Source organism: Xylocopa sonorina, chromosome 11 (assembly GCF_050948175.1).
Source record: "Xylocopa sonorina isolate GNS202 chromosome 11, iyXylSono1_principal, whole genome shotgun sequence".
Taxonomy (NCBI): domain Eukaryota; kingdom Metazoa; phylum Arthropoda; class Insecta; order Hymenoptera; family Apidae; genus Xylocopa; species Xylocopa sonorina.
In genome coordinates, this window is record NC_135203.1 from 11,987,226 (window position 1) to 12,003,132 (window position 15,907).

Below are 15,907 nucleotides of genomic sequence, written 5' to 3' on the forward strand. Positions count from 1 at the left end.
AAATGATTTTAATATTATATATTGGAAGCGGTTTAATATATTATATAAATGTTCCTTTTTACAGACGAACCCGGACCACCTGGTAGACCAGAGGCAACCGATTGGGACAAGGATCACATAGACCTAAGATGGACTCCACCCGCGAACGATGGTGGATCTCCAATCACTGGATACATTATAGAGAAGCGCGAGAAAGACAGTCCACGATGGATAAAGGCTTTGGAAACCGGTCCCGAGTGCAAGGGACGTGTCGACAATCTCGACGAGGGTGTCGAGTACGAGTTCCGCGTGAAAGCTATTAACGCCGCTGGACCTGGTGAACCATCCGACACCAGTAAACCGATTACAGCCAAGAGCCGACGACGTAAGATTTTATACGTTTCGCTAGATTTTCACGCGTAATGTACATAATATGTATCATGTATGTGCAATGTTCTTAAACAGTTCCACCGAAGATTGACCGAAAGAATTTGCGCGACATTACGGTACGCGAGAACGAAGGATTCCACTTCGACGTGAAGATAATTGGCGAACCACCACCAGACGTCACATGGGTTATCAACAACAAGAGCATTCAACAAACAACATTCCGTAGAATTCAGAACGTGCCGTATAACAGCAAGTTCTTCAATGACAAACCCGAACGAAAAGACAGTGGCATTTATAAGATCACAGCTGTCAACCAGTTCGGATCTGACACTGCCGAGGTCGAAGTCACCGTAGTCTGTAAGCATTCGCCGCTTCCTGCTGATTATCCACGAATCGGTCACCGTTCAACACTGTCCATTTTTTTCTAGCTAAACCTGGAAAACCCGAAGGTCCGCTCGAAGTATCCGATATACACGCGGAAGGATGCACGCTCAAATGGAAGAAACCGAAAGACGACGGTGGCGAGCCTATCGAAGGATACTTGGTGGAGAAGTTCGATCCAGACACCGGTGTTTGGTTGCCAGTCGGCAAAACGACAGGGCCGGAAATGAAGGTAGAAGGACTGACACCTGGACACGAATACAAGTTCAGAGTGAAGGCGCTCAATAAGGAAGGAGAATCGGAACCACTGGAAACTTATAGTTCGATCGTGGCCAAAGATCCGTTCAGTAAGTATTTCCCAAACGAATATCTCATTTCGATGAATGGAAAAACACGCGATACGAAAACGATGATGATAAAAAATTTGTTTAGCTGTCCCAAGTCCACCGGGAGCACCGGAACCGGTCGATTGGACCGCCAATCAAGTCGAACTTACATGGAAGGAACCGGTTAGCGACGGTGGTTCACCCATCACAGGATACATTATCGAGAAGAAAGACAAATACAGTACAATGTGGGAGAAAGCATTGGAGATCGAGACACCGACTACGAAGGGTCTCGTTCACGGTCTTATCGAAGGCAACGACTACGTGTTCCGTGTAATAGCTGTGAATAAAGCCGGTCAGTCGGAACCTGGCGACACCAGCAAAACGTTTACCGCCAAACCGCGATTCCGTAAGTATTTAACCGACACCGAGTAACTACCGTCCCTATTTATGTACTGTATCTTGACATCGACTTACGTCGACTTACGTCGATCGTTTACGTATAAATCCGATTGGTCGTTTAGTGGCGCCCAAGATCGATCGGCGCAATCTGCGGGATGTTACTTTGTCTGCCGGTTCCTTGCTGAGATTCGACGCTAATGTAATCGGCGAGCCACCACCGCACATCGAGTGGCGATACGGAGCTATTCCTCTACACTCCGACAGAAAGGTACAGATCGACAATACCGACTACAACACCAAATTCAGCATCCGACCTGTCTCGCGGGACGATAGCGGTGATTACACCGTCACGGCGAGCAATTCATCCGGGAAAGATTCCGTTACCATCCAAGTGACCGTCACGGACAAACCGATGCCACCGGAAGGTCCGCTTCAGGTGAGCGACGTTCATAAAGAAGGATGCAAATTGAAATGGAAGAGACCGAAAGACGACGGTGGCACCCCCATCGAGTACTATCAGGTGGACAAAATGGATCCTGAAACCGGATGTTGGGTGCCTTGCGGTCGATCGACCGAGCCCAGTGAGTATCGATAAATCGTATTCGATGTCCGACAATTAAAGTGTAAACTAAACTCTGAATATACCCCCATCTCCTATTGTCTTGCCAGATTTGGAAGTGACCGGACTGACACCGGGTAAGGAGTATCTGTTCCGTGTAACAGCTGTAAATGCCGAGGGAGAATCGAAACCTCTGGAAGCGGAACAAGCGATCTTAGCTAAAAATCCCTACGGTGAGCACGACCGTAGCCAACAAATTCTCCTGTTACCGATTGTAGCGGAAATTATCTAACGCGTTCCTCTTCTTTTAAATAATCATAGACGAACCAGGCAAACCCGGCGATCTTCGTTGCACCGACTGGGACAAAGATCACGTCGATCTTGCTTGGACTCCACCAACGAACGACGGTGGATCGCCCATCACTGGCTACATAATCGAGAAGAAGGACAAATACGGCGAATGGGAGAAGGCCGTGGAGGTGCCAGCGGACGCAACGTCTGCCACTGTTCCCGATCTGATTGAAGGCCAACCCTACGAGTTCCGCGTGCGAGCCGTAAACAAAGCGGGCCCTGGCGAGCCTTCGGATCCAACGCCAACGATCATCGCGAAACCGCGAAACCTACCACCCAAGATCGATCGCACGAACTTGATAGAAGTGAGAATTAAAGCTGGCCAGAACTTCAGCTTCGACGTGAAGGTATCCGGTGAACCCCCGCCAACCACGAAATGGATGCTCGGCAAACGCGAAGTTCGACCCACCGAGCGCATTAAAGTTAAACACGTCGACTATAATACTAGCCTCAGCGTTCGAAATGCTACCAGAGCCGAATCAGGGAAATACACCATCACCGCTGAGAACATAAATGGCATGGACGAGGCGGTTGTCAAAGTGACGGTTCTGGATAAACCAAGTCCGCCGCAAGGTCCACTGAGAGCGAGCGACGTGCATGCGGAAGGATGCAAACTGACATGGAAACCACCGGAAGACGACGGTGGCCAACCGGTTGAAAAGTACGTCGTTGAGAAAATGGACGAGGCTACTGGTCGGTGGGTACCGGCGGGTGAAACGGATGGCCCTCAAACCTCTCTGCAGGTAGAAGGACTCACTCCGGGCCATAAGTACAAATTCAGAGTTCGCGCGTGCAATAAACAGGGTAAATCGGAACCGCTCACAGCGATGCAAGGCATCGAAGCAAAGAATCCGTTCGGTGAGTACACTTTCATCCCGCGTATACCTTTTCTCCAATTTCGCAGCACAATGCACGTTACTGATCGCGATTGCCGTCCCCAGATGAACCAGGGAAGCCTGGTACACCGATCGTCAGTGACTACGACTCGGACTTTGTCGAACTCGAATGGGGCCGTCCAACAGAAGATGGCGGTTCACCCATTACCGGTTACATCATTGAGAAACGAGACAAGTATAGCCCTACTTGGGAGAAATGCGCTGAAGTTGAAGGCGATGTGAACCGTGGAAAGGTGAAGGATCTGGTAGAGGGTACGCACTACGAATTCCGTGTTAGGGCGGTCAATAAAGCTGGACCCGGTGAACCTTCGGACGCTTCTAAATCCCACTTGGCTCGGCCCAAGAATCGTGAGTACCGCTTTCATTTCGTCCCGCCTTTATTTAACGAGTCGTCACAAATTTGATAACAAATTAAAAAATAAAAAAACAAAAACTACCCATTTCCAGTTCCACCGAAGATCGATAGGAAGTACATGCTGGACGTGAAAGTTAAAGCTGGTGGGTTCTACGACTTCGATGTTCCTGTTATCGGCGAACCGCCGCCAACGAAGGAATGGTCGCTAAAGGGTACGATAATCTTGCCCAGCGATCGTATTAAGATCGTGAACGAGGATTACAACACGAAAGTACGCGTGATGGAAGCGAAACGTTCCGATTCCGGCGTGTATACGTTGGAGGCGAGGAATATCAATGGCAAGGATAGCGCGACCTTAACTGTGAACGTCCTCGACGTACCAGCTCCGCCAGAAGGCCCTCTCAAGATCGATGGCGTGACGAAGAATGGCTGCAATCTGAGATGGCGGCCACCGAAAGACGATGGTGGCTCGGAAATTCAGTATTATCAAGTCGAGAAGATGGATACGGAGAATATGCGATGGGTACCCGTGGCCGAGGCTACATCGACTTATGCCCACGTTGATCATCTAATCGAGGGTCACGATTACCAGTTCCGCGTGCGTGCGGTAAACAAGCAAGGAGAGTCGGCGCCACTTACCGGTATGGAAACGATTACCGCGAAAGATCCGTTTGACAAGCCCGACAAACCCGGAACACCTGTCGCCACTGACTGGGACAAGGATCACGTCGACCTGCAATGGACACCGCCGAAAAAAGACGGTGGGTCTCCTATTACCGGATACATCATTGAGAAACGACCCCGCTTCGGCTCGTGGGAGAAAGCTGTGGAGATCGACGGCAGCAAGACGAGCGCCAGGGTACCAGATCTGACCGAAGGTCAAGAATACGAGTTCAGAGTCATCGCAGTGAACAAAGCCGGGCCTGGCGAACCGTCTGAGGCCTCTTCCCCGATCGTTGCCAAACCACGTTTCCGTAAGTGAAGTTCTTCCTTTGCTTCTTGTTTCCACCTAAACACAATTCGATTCGATCTACGTCTACGATTATCTTTATTATCGTATTACAGTCGCCCCATCCTTCGATCCGCACGCGCTCAGCGACTTGGTAGTCCGAGCTGGACAAAAGATCAGCTACATCATTCCTATCCAAGCGTCGCCTAAACCTACAGCCACTTGGACGTTAGAGGGAGCGGTGATTATGGCCGATTCGCGTCACGAAATGTACACTACTCATACCGAAACGACGTTTGAGATTCCATTCTCGGTCCGCTCCGATACTGGCCGTTATACGTTGACTTTGGAAAACGAGCATGGAAAATTCAGGTAAACTATTCGTAATCGCTTGGGGAAACGGAAAAGGATCGTTTCGCGTGAACCGAGACAAAATGTTTCAGCGCGAGCGCTAGAGTAACTGTCCTGGACAGACCTTCGCCGCCGCAGAAGCCGCTCGAAATCAGTAAGATCACCAAGGAGGGTTGTCACTTGGCTTGGGGCCATCCGCTGGACGACGGAGGTAGTCCCATCTTGCACTATGTTATCGAGAAGATGGATTTGTCGCGGGGAACTTGGTCCGATGCTGGCATGAGCATGATATTGAGCCACGAGGTAGCGCGATTGACGCATCGCAAGGAATACCTTTTCCGAGTGAAGGCTGTCAACACAATCGGTGAATCCGATCCGCTCGAAGCGCCTAAGAGCATTGTGGCTAAGAACGAATTCGGTTAGTATGTCTACGACTCGAGTGACAAAGCGATCGAAAGACATTCGCTTTTATCGATATTCGTGTGACGTATCGAATGTCTTTAGATGAACCCGATGCACCCGGAAGACCAATAATCACGGACTGGGACAGAGACCACGTGGACTTACAATGGCCAGCGCCGAGCAGCGACGGTGGCTCTCCAATTACTGGATACATCGTTCAGAAGAAAGAAAAAGGCAGCCCGTACTGGGTTAACGCGGTTCACGTTCCTCCGAAGCAGACGAACACGACCGTTCCTGACCTGACAGAAGGACAGGAATACGAGTTCCGAGTGATTGCTGTTAACGCTGCCGGACAATCCGAACCGTCCGAGCCCAGCGATCTCATCACCGCTAAACCTCGTTACCGTGAGTTTCTCGTGCTTCTCCGAAAAAAAAAAAAAAAAACTGTATCCGAAACAAACTATTACTAACAACAAAAATTGTACATTTCAGTGGCACCAAAGATCAAGACGCCTTTGCAGGATATTCGCATCAAGGCCGGCCTCATCTTTCACGTTGACATCGACTTTATCGGTGAACCCACACCAGAAGTCACTTGGACCGTTGGAAGCAGGGAAGTGGAAACTAACGAGAGAACAACGGTTACCTCGATCGGTTACCATACGATCGTTCACACGGTTAACGCGCAGAGGTCCGATTCTGGGTTGTATCATTTGTTGCTGAAGAACAGCAGCGGAATAGACGAAGGTAGCTTCCAGGTGACCGTTCTCGATCGACCAGGCCCGCCGGAAGGTCCTCTGCAATACGAAGAGATCACAAGTCAATCGGTCACTCTATCCTGGAAACCACCTAAGGATAACGGTGGTAGCGAGATTACGTAAGCATACAAGCAACGTAGTGGATCTTGTCGATCGACGACGAGAGAGAAGAGATAACGCAAATGTATTTGTTTTCTGCAGCGGGTACGTAATCGAGAAACGTGACCTAACCCACGGTGGCGGTTGGGTGCCAGCCGTGACTCACGTCAATCCCAAGTACAACCATGCGACGGTACCGAGATTACTCGAAGGTACAACGTACGAATTCCGAGTGTGCGCGGAAAATCTTCAGGGACGCTCGGATCCTCTTACCACCGATCACTCGATCGTCGCCAAGAACCAATTTGGTAAATTTTCCCTCTGTGTACTATCGAATACCGCGCGGCCTTGGATACGAGCGAGATTGACGATCGAATTCGCGTAATGCGTGTATCCATGTTCGTTTAGTCGCACCTGGACAACCTGGGAAACCGGAATGCGTCGAAGCTGACAAGGATCACATAAAGATCAGGTGGACGGCACCGATCAGCAACGGTGGGTCAAAGATCATCGGTTACGACGTGGAGCGACGGGATCGAGCGACCGGTCGCTGGCTAAAGGTGAACAAAGAGCCGGTGAGGTACGCCGAATACTACGACGACCATGTGACCGAGGGTCACCAGTACGAGTACCGTGTCACCGCTATAAACGCTGCTGGATCGGGCAAGCCGAGCGAAATATCGTCCGTGTTTATCGCGAAACCGATGAAAGAGAAACCGAAGTTGAATCTGGACGCGCTGATCGGACGCAAGATCAAGGTTCGTGCCGGAGAGCCGATCAACGTTAACATTCCATTGTCCGGTGCGCCAACGCCCACTATCGAATGGACCAAGGACGGAAAATCTCTGGTCGAAACTCTTCGTATATCGGTAAGTACGAATTATTATCGCGGTCTCCGCCGTATACCCACCGTGTAGATGGTAATGCAACGAACGGACAAACTTTCAGACCGAAACCAAGAGCGATCGTACCAACCTGTCGATCGAGAAGTCCGTTCGAGAGGATGGCGGTATTTACACGGTTACAGCGACGAACGAGTACGGAAAGGATTCGGCCGAAATCGAGGTGATCGTAGTGGATAGGCCAGGACCGCCGCAAGGCCCGCTTCAATACACAGGCACAACGCAAGAGACCGTGTCGTTGTCGTGGAACCGGCCTTTGGACGACGGTGGTTCCGACATTACCAACTACATCGTCGAAGTATCGGATTATGGAGCCGACAACTGGCGTCAAACGCCTGGCTACTGTCCGAGAACCAGCTACACCGCCAAAGGACTTACCGAGGGCAAAAAGTACGTGTTCAGGGTGCGAGCCGAGAACATGTACGGTGTCTCGGAACCATTGGAAGGGAAACCGGTCATCGCCAAGAGCCCGTACGATCCACCGGATGCGCCTAGCCAACCCGAGATCCTTGGCTACACACCCAACAGCTGCAGCCTCTTGTGGAATCCACCGCTCAACACCGGCGGCAAGCCGATTACTGGTCAGACAATACTTCCCTATTCCCAGCGAACGATTTAACCCCGATTAACCCCGATTTAAAATCGGCCCTTAATAACGCATCGCGCAACGATCCCGTTCACAGGTTATTACGTGGAGAAACGCGAGAGAGGTGGCGAGTGGCTTAAAGTCAACAATTATCCAACTCCGAATACAACTTTCACGGTACAAGATCTACACGAAGGATCGAAATACGAGTTCAGAGTAATCGCGGTAAACGAAGCCGGACCCGGTAAACCGAGCAAGCCAACCGAACCTATCACCGCTGGACATCAACGTCGTAAGTATCCGTAACCGTGACGTATCTCTATTGATTTCGACTACGTACACGGATATCACGATATCGATGCGACGATCGTTCCGCTTCAGTGCGTCCCGATGCACCCGAACCACCGAAACCCGACAGAATAACCAAAGATTCGGTAACGCTGAGCTGGCGACCGCCGCGCAGCGACGGTGGTGCCAAGATCCGAGGCTATATCCTTCAGATGAAGAAGAGAGGACAGGACGAGTGGGACGACGTCAACGGTGCCTTGATACCAACTAACGTGTACACGGTACCGAAGCTGACGGAGGGCGAGGAGTATCTGTTCCGAGTGATCGCGGTGAACGATGTCGGTAACAGCGATCCAAGCCGACCAAGCAATCCGATCGTAATCGAGGAACAACCTAACAAGCCCGTCATGGACCTCGGAGGAGTTCGCGACATCACTGTTCGTGCCGGCGAAGACTTTTCCATTCACGTGCCTTACATCGGCTTCCCGAAACCCACTGCCACCTGGTTTGCCAACGACGTCATCAAAGACGAGAGCGATTATCGCGTACATCAACAGTTGGGCGATGACTACGCTAGGTACGTTGCATCGATCGAACGTTCCTCCGCGAACTAAACGAATATTTCTCATTCAATTTCGTTCGATTTTTCATTTCAGTCTTGTGGTGAAGAACGCGAAACGTTCGGACGGCGGACAGTACCGCCTTCAGTTACGCAACTCGTCGGGTTTCGATACCGCCACCGTGAACGTTAAAGTTCTGGATCGTCCGAACCCACCTGAAAATCTCCATGCCGACGAGTTCGGCGGGGATGCTCTTACGCTGTTCTGGAATCCACCGAAAGATAACGGCGGCGCCGACATCACCAACTACGTCGTCGAGAAACGAGAACCGAAAGGCTCGTGGTCGAAGGTTCGTTTGCCTTTTCGAAAACCCCTCTCTGCGAGACGATAAACGTCAGTTTCACGGTTTTTTATCGCAACAGGTGAGCAGTTACGTGACAACACCGTTTGTCCGCGTAAGGAATTTAACCGTGGGAGGCGTCTACGAGTTCCGAGTAATGGCTGAGAATCAGTACGGTACATCGGATCCTGTAACCACTATCGACCCGATTAAGGCCAGGCATCCGTTCGATCCACCCGGAGCACCTGGTACTCCGAGAGGCGTCGAAACCACGGAAGACAGCATTACCATTACTTGGACCAAGCCACGTCACGACGGAGGATCTCCTATACTTGGATACGTGATCGAGAAACGTTTGCTGAGCGAGGATAAATGGGTGAAAGCCACTCCGTCGCTCGTCCACGAGACTACCTATAGGTAACTCGTTTCGCCCTCTCCCTCTCTCCCTCTCTCACTGCTCGATCTGCCCGATCGAATTGTACGTGAACCGTTCTCAATCGTTTTGTAGAGTCACCGGCCTGATCGAAAATCACGATTACGAGTTCCGTGTCGCAGCTGAGAACGCGGCCGGTCGTGGACCGTGGAGTTCTAACTCGGACGTGATCAGAGCCACTGCACCTCCGTGTGAGTATTTACAGTGGCAGTGTGTTCAACGTGCCTGAAAACGGACGCGAGATCTCGCGCGATTCTAATTCCCCCCCCCCCTCCCTGATTCTCATTCTAGTCCCGCCGAGGATTACGTCCGATCTAAGTATTCGTGACATGACGGTGATTGCCGGTGAACCATTCACGATAACTGTCCCGTATACCGCGAATCCGAAGCCAAGGCCCAGCTGGTCTATAAACGGCGAGGAAGTTCTCACGGGAGATAGAATCAAGTTCGACACGACGGACGTCGCCTCGCAGTTCATCAACAAGAAGGCCAAGAGATCCGACACAGGAACGTACACGATCTATCTAACGAACACCGTCGGCACAGATTCCGCTTCGTGCAAAGTTTTGGTCGTCGGTAAGCATTTGCCCGAGAAATAGTATTATCCTTATTCCGCTCTACGATTGTCCGTCAATTAAAAAATACTCGCTCTTGCAGATAAACCATCACCGCCGCAAGGACCGCTCGATATCTCCGACATCACTCCTGAAACTTGTACGCTGTCGTGGAAACCTCCGTTCGACGACGGCGGTTCGCCCATTACGAACTACATCGTCGAGAAACTGGATCCTGCTGGGGTAGTTATCTTTCTTTCGATTTTCTTACTCTCCTTAGAATTTGAAAAGTGAACGATTTAAAAAAAACAATAAGAAATAATGATAAACGACACTAATGATACGACCACATAATGATACTTTACCACAGTATTGGACGAAGCTTAGCAGTTTCGTGAGGAATACCCATTACGACGTGATCGGTCTCGAACCGAACCGCCAATACAACTTCCGAATACGTGCTGAGAATCAATACGGAATATCGGAACCGTTACAAGCCGACGAACCGATCACCGCCAAATTCCCATTCACCGTACCAGATCCACCGGGACAGCCACGCGTTATCGATTGGGATACCTCGAACGCTACCCTGGTATGGACCCGACCAATGTCCGACGGTGGTTCCCGCATTCAGGTTTGTAGCAAACGATATTCGTGCGCCCGTTGTCCGAGTATCGTCGAATATCGAAACGGTTATTTCACGGTGATACCTCTTTCTCTCGCTCAGGGTTACAAGATCGAGTTCCGCGACCCTGCCGACGATGCGCAATGGCGAGTCGCCAACGACTACCTGGTCAAAGATCCCACTTATATTTGTTACAATTTGCTGAGCGGGCACGAGTACGAGTTCAGAGTGCGCGCGAAGAACGCGGCTGGGTTCAGCAAACCGAGTCCACCATCGCCGCCGTTCAAGTTGAAGAGCAAATTCAACGTGCCGTCGCCACCGGGCACGCCGCAAGTCGTAAAAGTAGGCAAGAACTACGTCGACCTGAAGTGGGAGGCACCGGTATCAGACGGTGGCAGCCGCATCACCGGCTACGTGATCGAGAAACGCGAGGTCGGTAGCGCGCTTTGGGCAAAATGCAACGAGTACAACGTCACCGACACGGAGTACACTGTCCTGCACCTGATCGAACGGGGCGACTACGAGTTCCGAATCTTCGCGGTGAACGCCGCGGGTCGATCCGAGCCGAGCTCTTGCACCACCCCCGTAAAGATCTGCGAGGTCGAGGGCGGCGAGAAACCGGAATTCATCAAGAATCTACCGATCAGCACGAACGTACCGCTCGGCAAAACTATGGTGCTCGAGTGCGAGGCTACCGGAAAACCGTTGCCGACCGCGAGGTTCGTATCCTTCGCCCCGCGGTCGAAGACCGAAGATTAGATTATCGATCGAAAGATTAATGTTGCTCCGGTTTCGTTTGATTTCAGGTGGTTAAGGAACGGCAGGGAGATCACTCTCGGCGGCCGTTTCCGTGCCGAGACGTTCGACGGAATTTACAGGCTGGTCATATCGGACGTGATGGACGCGGACGCTGGAGATTACAGCTGTCAGATCTCGAATCCTCTCGGCATAGCGACGACAACCTGCCGGCTGAAGATCGGTACACCACCTCGCATCGAGCGCATGCCGGATGACTTGTACCTGGCCGAGGGCGATAACACGAAGATCAAGATCTATTACAGCGGCGACCAGCCGATGGACGTGGTATTGAAGAAAGACGGCCGCAAGGTGGTCGAGACGGGTCACATAAAGTACACCGTGTTCGACGAATATCTAATCATCTTCATAAAGGATATACAGAAGGACGACGCGGGCGTTTACGATCTATCGATCTCAAACGACAGTGGCAGCGTGAGCGGTTCGTTCAACGTGTACATCACCGGACTACCAGGTCCGCCAACCGGTCCGCTCGACGTTTCCGACATTAACAAACACACGTGCACGCTGTCCTGGCGTCCACCGAAATTCGACGGCGGCCTTCGCGTGACCCACTACGTCGTCGAACGGCGCGACATCAGCCTTCCGCACTGGATCATCGTGTCGTCGTTCTGCAAAGATTGCACGTTCATGGTACAGGGGCTGACCGAGGGACAGGAGTATCTGTTCCGCGTGATGGCCGTGAACGACAATGGAATGGGGCCGCCGCTGGAAGGGACGAATCCTATTAAAGCGAAGGCGCCGTTCGATCCACCGGGACCACCGGGAACGCCAAAGGTGACCGAGGTCGGCGGAGATTTCGTGAACCTCTCGTGGGAGAGACCGGAATCGGACGGTGGCTCGAAGATTCAAGGTTACTGGATCGACAAACGCGAGGTCGGCAGCCAAGCGTGGCAGCGCGTGAACGTAGCCATATGCCTGCCTACGCAGATCAACATCGCCAACCTGATCGAGGGAAGGCAGTACGAGTTCCGCGTGTTCGCCCAGAACGCGGCCGGCCTCGGCCCGGAATCGAAAGCCTCGACCTCGGTCAAGATCACCGATCCCCAAGCGGCCAAGGCACCGGAGGTTATTCAACCGCTGCACAAGGTCAGTTGTGTGCAAAACCACAACGCCCACTTCCAGTGCAAGATCATAGGTATTCCGAAACCGACGATCACCTGGTTCAAGGGTGCGCGCGAGCTCGTACCCGGATCCCGATATAACATATACTCGGAAGGCGACGTGCACAATCTGATCATACACGACGTGTTCGGCGAAGACGCGGACGAGTACCACTGTCGCGCCGTGAACAAATGCGGCGTCAAGTCGACCAAGGGTGAACTGTTGATCAAGACGCCGCCGAAATTGAACGTTCCGCCTAGGTTCCGGGACACGGCGTTCTTCGACAAGGGCGTGAACGTGGTAATCAAGATTCCGTTCACCGGCTATCCGAAGCCGAAGATCACTTGGGTGCGAGAGGGAGAGACGATCGAGTCCGGGGGTCACTATACCGTCGAGGTGAAGGAGAGGCACGCCGTGCTCACGATCATAGATGGTAGCCGCATCGATTCAGGACCGTATCGAATCACCGCGGAGAACGATCTCGGTCAGGATACCGCGATCATAAAGATTCAGATCAGCGACAGGCCGGATCCGCCTAGGTTCCCTCAGATCGACAACATCGGCCACGACTCGTTGGCGCTCACCTGGAAGCCACCGGTTTGGGACGGCGGCAGCAACATCACCAATTACCTGGTCGAGAAACGGGAACACCCGATGACCAGCTGGATCAGAGTCGGTAACACCAGATTCTGCTCGATGGCTGTCACCGGACTTAGCCCGGGACACCAGTACGATTTCCGAGTCTCCGCGGAGAACATTTACGGACGATCGGACCCCAGCGAGGTTACGCCGTTGATCACGACCAAGGGTACCGTCAAGAGGGAGTTCAAACGAAAGGAGTACAAAGTGGACGAGACCGGCAAGAAGATTCGCGGACGAGACGACGAGAAGCCACGAGATTACGATCAATTCGTCTTCGATATCTACAGCAAGTATGTGCCGCAGCCGGTCGAGATCAAACACATCTCGGTCTACGACAGATACGACATTCTCGAGGAGATCGGTACAGGCGCGTTCGGTGTGGTCCACCGTTGCCGCGAGAGATCCACCGGAAATATATTCGCGGCCAAATTTATTCCCGTCTCCCACACGATGGAGAAGGAACTCATCAGAAAGGAGATCGACATAATGAATCAACTTCATCATCCAAAGTTGATCAATCTCCACGACGCCTTCGAAGACGACGACGAGATGGTCTTGATTTTCGAGTTGTAAGTCTCTCTCTCTCTCTCTCTCTCTCACCTCTCTATCACGCCTTCCTCCATCGTGACTTCATCTATATAACAATTACTCCCTTTTTTCGCCGCTTTTCAGCTTGTCCGGTGGCGAACTCTTCGAGAGAATCACAGCCGAGGGTTACACCATGTCCGAGGCTGAAGTGATCAATTACATGCGACAGATCTGCGAAGCCGTAAAGCACATGCACGAGAAGAACATTATACACTTGGGTAAGTTGGTCAATTCTCTCTAATCCTCTTGTTATCCATTTCTACGATTCTTTCGTTTTCTTGTCAGATATCAAGCCCGAGAACATCATGTGTCAGACGCGTACCAGCACCAACGTGAAACTGATCGACTTTGGCCTAGCTACGAAACTCGATCCCAACGAAGTGGTCAAGATCAGTACCGGTACGGCAGAATTTGCCGCCCCTGAAATCGTTGAACGCGAACCGGTCGGCTTCTACACGGACATGTGGGCTTGCGGTGTCTTGGCCTACGTTCTGTAAGTAACGTTCACGCGATCACCTCGCTCCCATCGCTCTCTTCTAACAGGTGAAACGAATCTCATTCCAACGACAGATTAAGCGGTCTTTCGCCGTTCGCCGGTGACAACGACATCGAGACCCTGAAGAACGTTAAGGCCTGCGACTGGGACTTCGACGAGGAGGCGTTCCGCGATGTCTCCGAAGAGGGCAAGGACTTTATCAGACGATTACTCGTCAAGAATAAAGAGTACGTGGCAAAGATCTAACCGACACTTGTTGTAACTAGCGCATCTGCGCATACTCTATCGTTAAACTTTCCCTCATCGTCACCAGAAAACGCATGACCGCTCACGAGTGCCTTCTACATCCGTGGCTAACCGGTGACCACAGCAACCGTACAACCCCGATCGCAACCAGCAGGTATCTGAAATTCAGGGACAGGCTCCGGGCCAAGTACGAGAACTGGGAAAAATACGTACTTCCTATTGGTCGCCTAGCTGAATATTCCTCGCTGAGAAAATTGCTGATCGAGAAGTACAAGATCTACGATTCCTGCTTCGGTAAACCGATGATAATATTCCGGCCATCTCCGACTAGAGAGAATAACTTCGAATTCTATTTTCCCCAGATCGACGACAAGCGGCACCGAGGTTCGTGATCAAACCCACGAGCGCGTTCGCTTACGAAGGACAAAGCGTAAAGTTCACGTGTCGCGTGATCGCGATCGCCTCGCCAACCCTTACGTGGTTCCACAACAATCAGGAACTTCGACAATCCGTGAAATTCATGAAACGATATCACGGCGACGATTACACGTTCATTATAAACAGAGTGAAGTTAGAGGACAGAGGAGAGTACGTGATCAGGGCGGAGAATCATTACGGGTACAGGGAAGAGGTCGTTTTCTTGAACGTGCAGCGTAAGTTTTAAACAGTCTCGGTTAATATCACTGTATCGTCGACTGAATATGTATTATTATTTTCAACTCTCGCAGCGCTGCCCAGAGAGATTCCAAAGTACAGACCAGAATTGCATCCAGTCCGAAGAAGAGAACCGCTTGGCTACAACGTTTGGTTGGAGACGATCGAGTCGGCGCCAAGCTTCACCTTCCTACTCCGGCCGCGTGTAATTCAAGTCAGGCAAACGTGCAAACTGCTTTGTTGCCTCAGCGGTAATCCAACGCCGACGGTTAAATGGTACAAGGACAGGGAGGAGCTCTCCAAGTATAATTACGCGATGACACACGCGGACGGTGTCGTTACGATGGAAATAATCGACTGCAAACCAGGGGATAGCGGGAAATATCGTTGCGTAGCGACCAACATTCACGGGAAAGATGAAACTAGTTGCGTCGTCATTGTTGAAGGTAAAACTTTTATTTAGTATTTAGGAAGAAAATGTTCACTATCCGCGAAACGTTTGTTTCTTTGTTTGCAGGCACCGGCGAAACCGAGGAGCAACTTAAATTGGCGCACGATCTCCTACATTCCGGAGGTACAGCTATACCACTATACTACCTACCCTTCCTACCATCCCACGACCTCGTTGATTAATTGTTAATTACGAATCCGATTCCGTAGATCGAAAATTCATCGAGCAACCGCTGAAACCGGCACCACCGCCGATTATAAAGGTACACAAAGCCGGCGGGTACAGCGGATATAGTTCCTCCACCACGCAGAGTCACAACTACAGTAGTTCCACGACTAAGCACAACTCTACCAGTTCAACTTCCTATAAATCGAGTGTAAGAGAACTACTATATGCTAGCATAGTCGTATATGCGTATAATATA

General features: G+C 51.4%; 1 protein-coding gene across 1 annotated transcript in view; it reads left to right on the forward strand.

Annotated features, from left to right (window-relative positions):
- Positions 1–15,907, forward strand: part of Bent (projectin protein bent) — a 55,972-nt gene that overhangs the window by 38,210 nt on the left and 1,855 nt on the right. The window contains exons 66-99 of the mRNA XM_076904749.1: positions 65–364; positions 445–726; positions 798–1,097; positions 1,183–1,485; positions 1,601–2,059; positions 2,148–2,270; positions 2,359–3,246; positions 3,330–3,632; positions 3,732–4,613; positions 4,705–4,960; positions 5,032–5,357; positions 5,444–5,746; positions 5,834–6,218; positions 6,301–6,506; positions 6,607–7,067; positions 7,147–7,681; positions 7,784–7,978; positions 8,068–8,551; positions 8,631–8,883; positions 8,957–9,291; positions 9,383–9,498; positions 9,599–9,883; positions 9,965–10,104; positions 10,232–10,495; positions 10,589–11,205; positions 11,293–13,617; positions 13,721–13,854; positions 13,922–14,129; positions 14,207–14,359; positions 14,446–14,672; positions 14,741–15,031; positions 15,107–15,478; positions 15,550–15,606; positions 15,693–15,859. Coding sequence (XP_076760864.1) covers positions 65–364; positions 445–726; positions 798–1,097; positions 1,183–1,485; positions 1,601–2,059; positions 2,148–2,270; positions 2,359–3,246; positions 3,330–3,632; positions 3,732–4,613; positions 4,705–4,960; positions 5,032–5,357; positions 5,444–5,746; positions 5,834–6,218; positions 6,301–6,506; positions 6,607–7,067; positions 7,147–7,681; positions 7,784–7,978; positions 8,068–8,551; positions 8,631–8,883; positions 8,957–9,291; positions 9,383–9,498; positions 9,599–9,883; positions 9,965–10,104; positions 10,232–10,495; positions 10,589–11,205; positions 11,293–13,617; positions 13,721–13,854; positions 13,922–14,129; positions 14,207–14,359; positions 14,446–14,672; positions 14,741–15,031; positions 15,107–15,478; positions 15,550–15,606; positions 15,693–15,859 — 12,935 coding nt within the window. The remainder of the gene's footprint in view (positions 1–64; positions 365–444; positions 727–797; positions 1,098–1,182; positions 1,486–1,600; positions 2,060–2,147; positions 2,271–2,358; positions 3,247–3,329; positions 3,633–3,731; positions 4,614–4,704; positions 4,961–5,031; positions 5,358–5,443; positions 5,747–5,833; positions 6,219–6,300; positions 6,507–6,606; positions 7,068–7,146; positions 7,682–7,783; positions 7,979–8,067; positions 8,552–8,630; positions 8,884–8,956; positions 9,292–9,382; positions 9,499–9,598; positions 9,884–9,964; positions 10,105–10,231; positions 10,496–10,588; positions 11,206–11,292; positions 13,618–13,720; positions 13,855–13,921; positions 14,130–14,206; positions 14,360–14,445; positions 14,673–14,740; positions 15,032–15,106; positions 15,479–15,549; positions 15,607–15,692; positions 15,860–15,907) is intronic.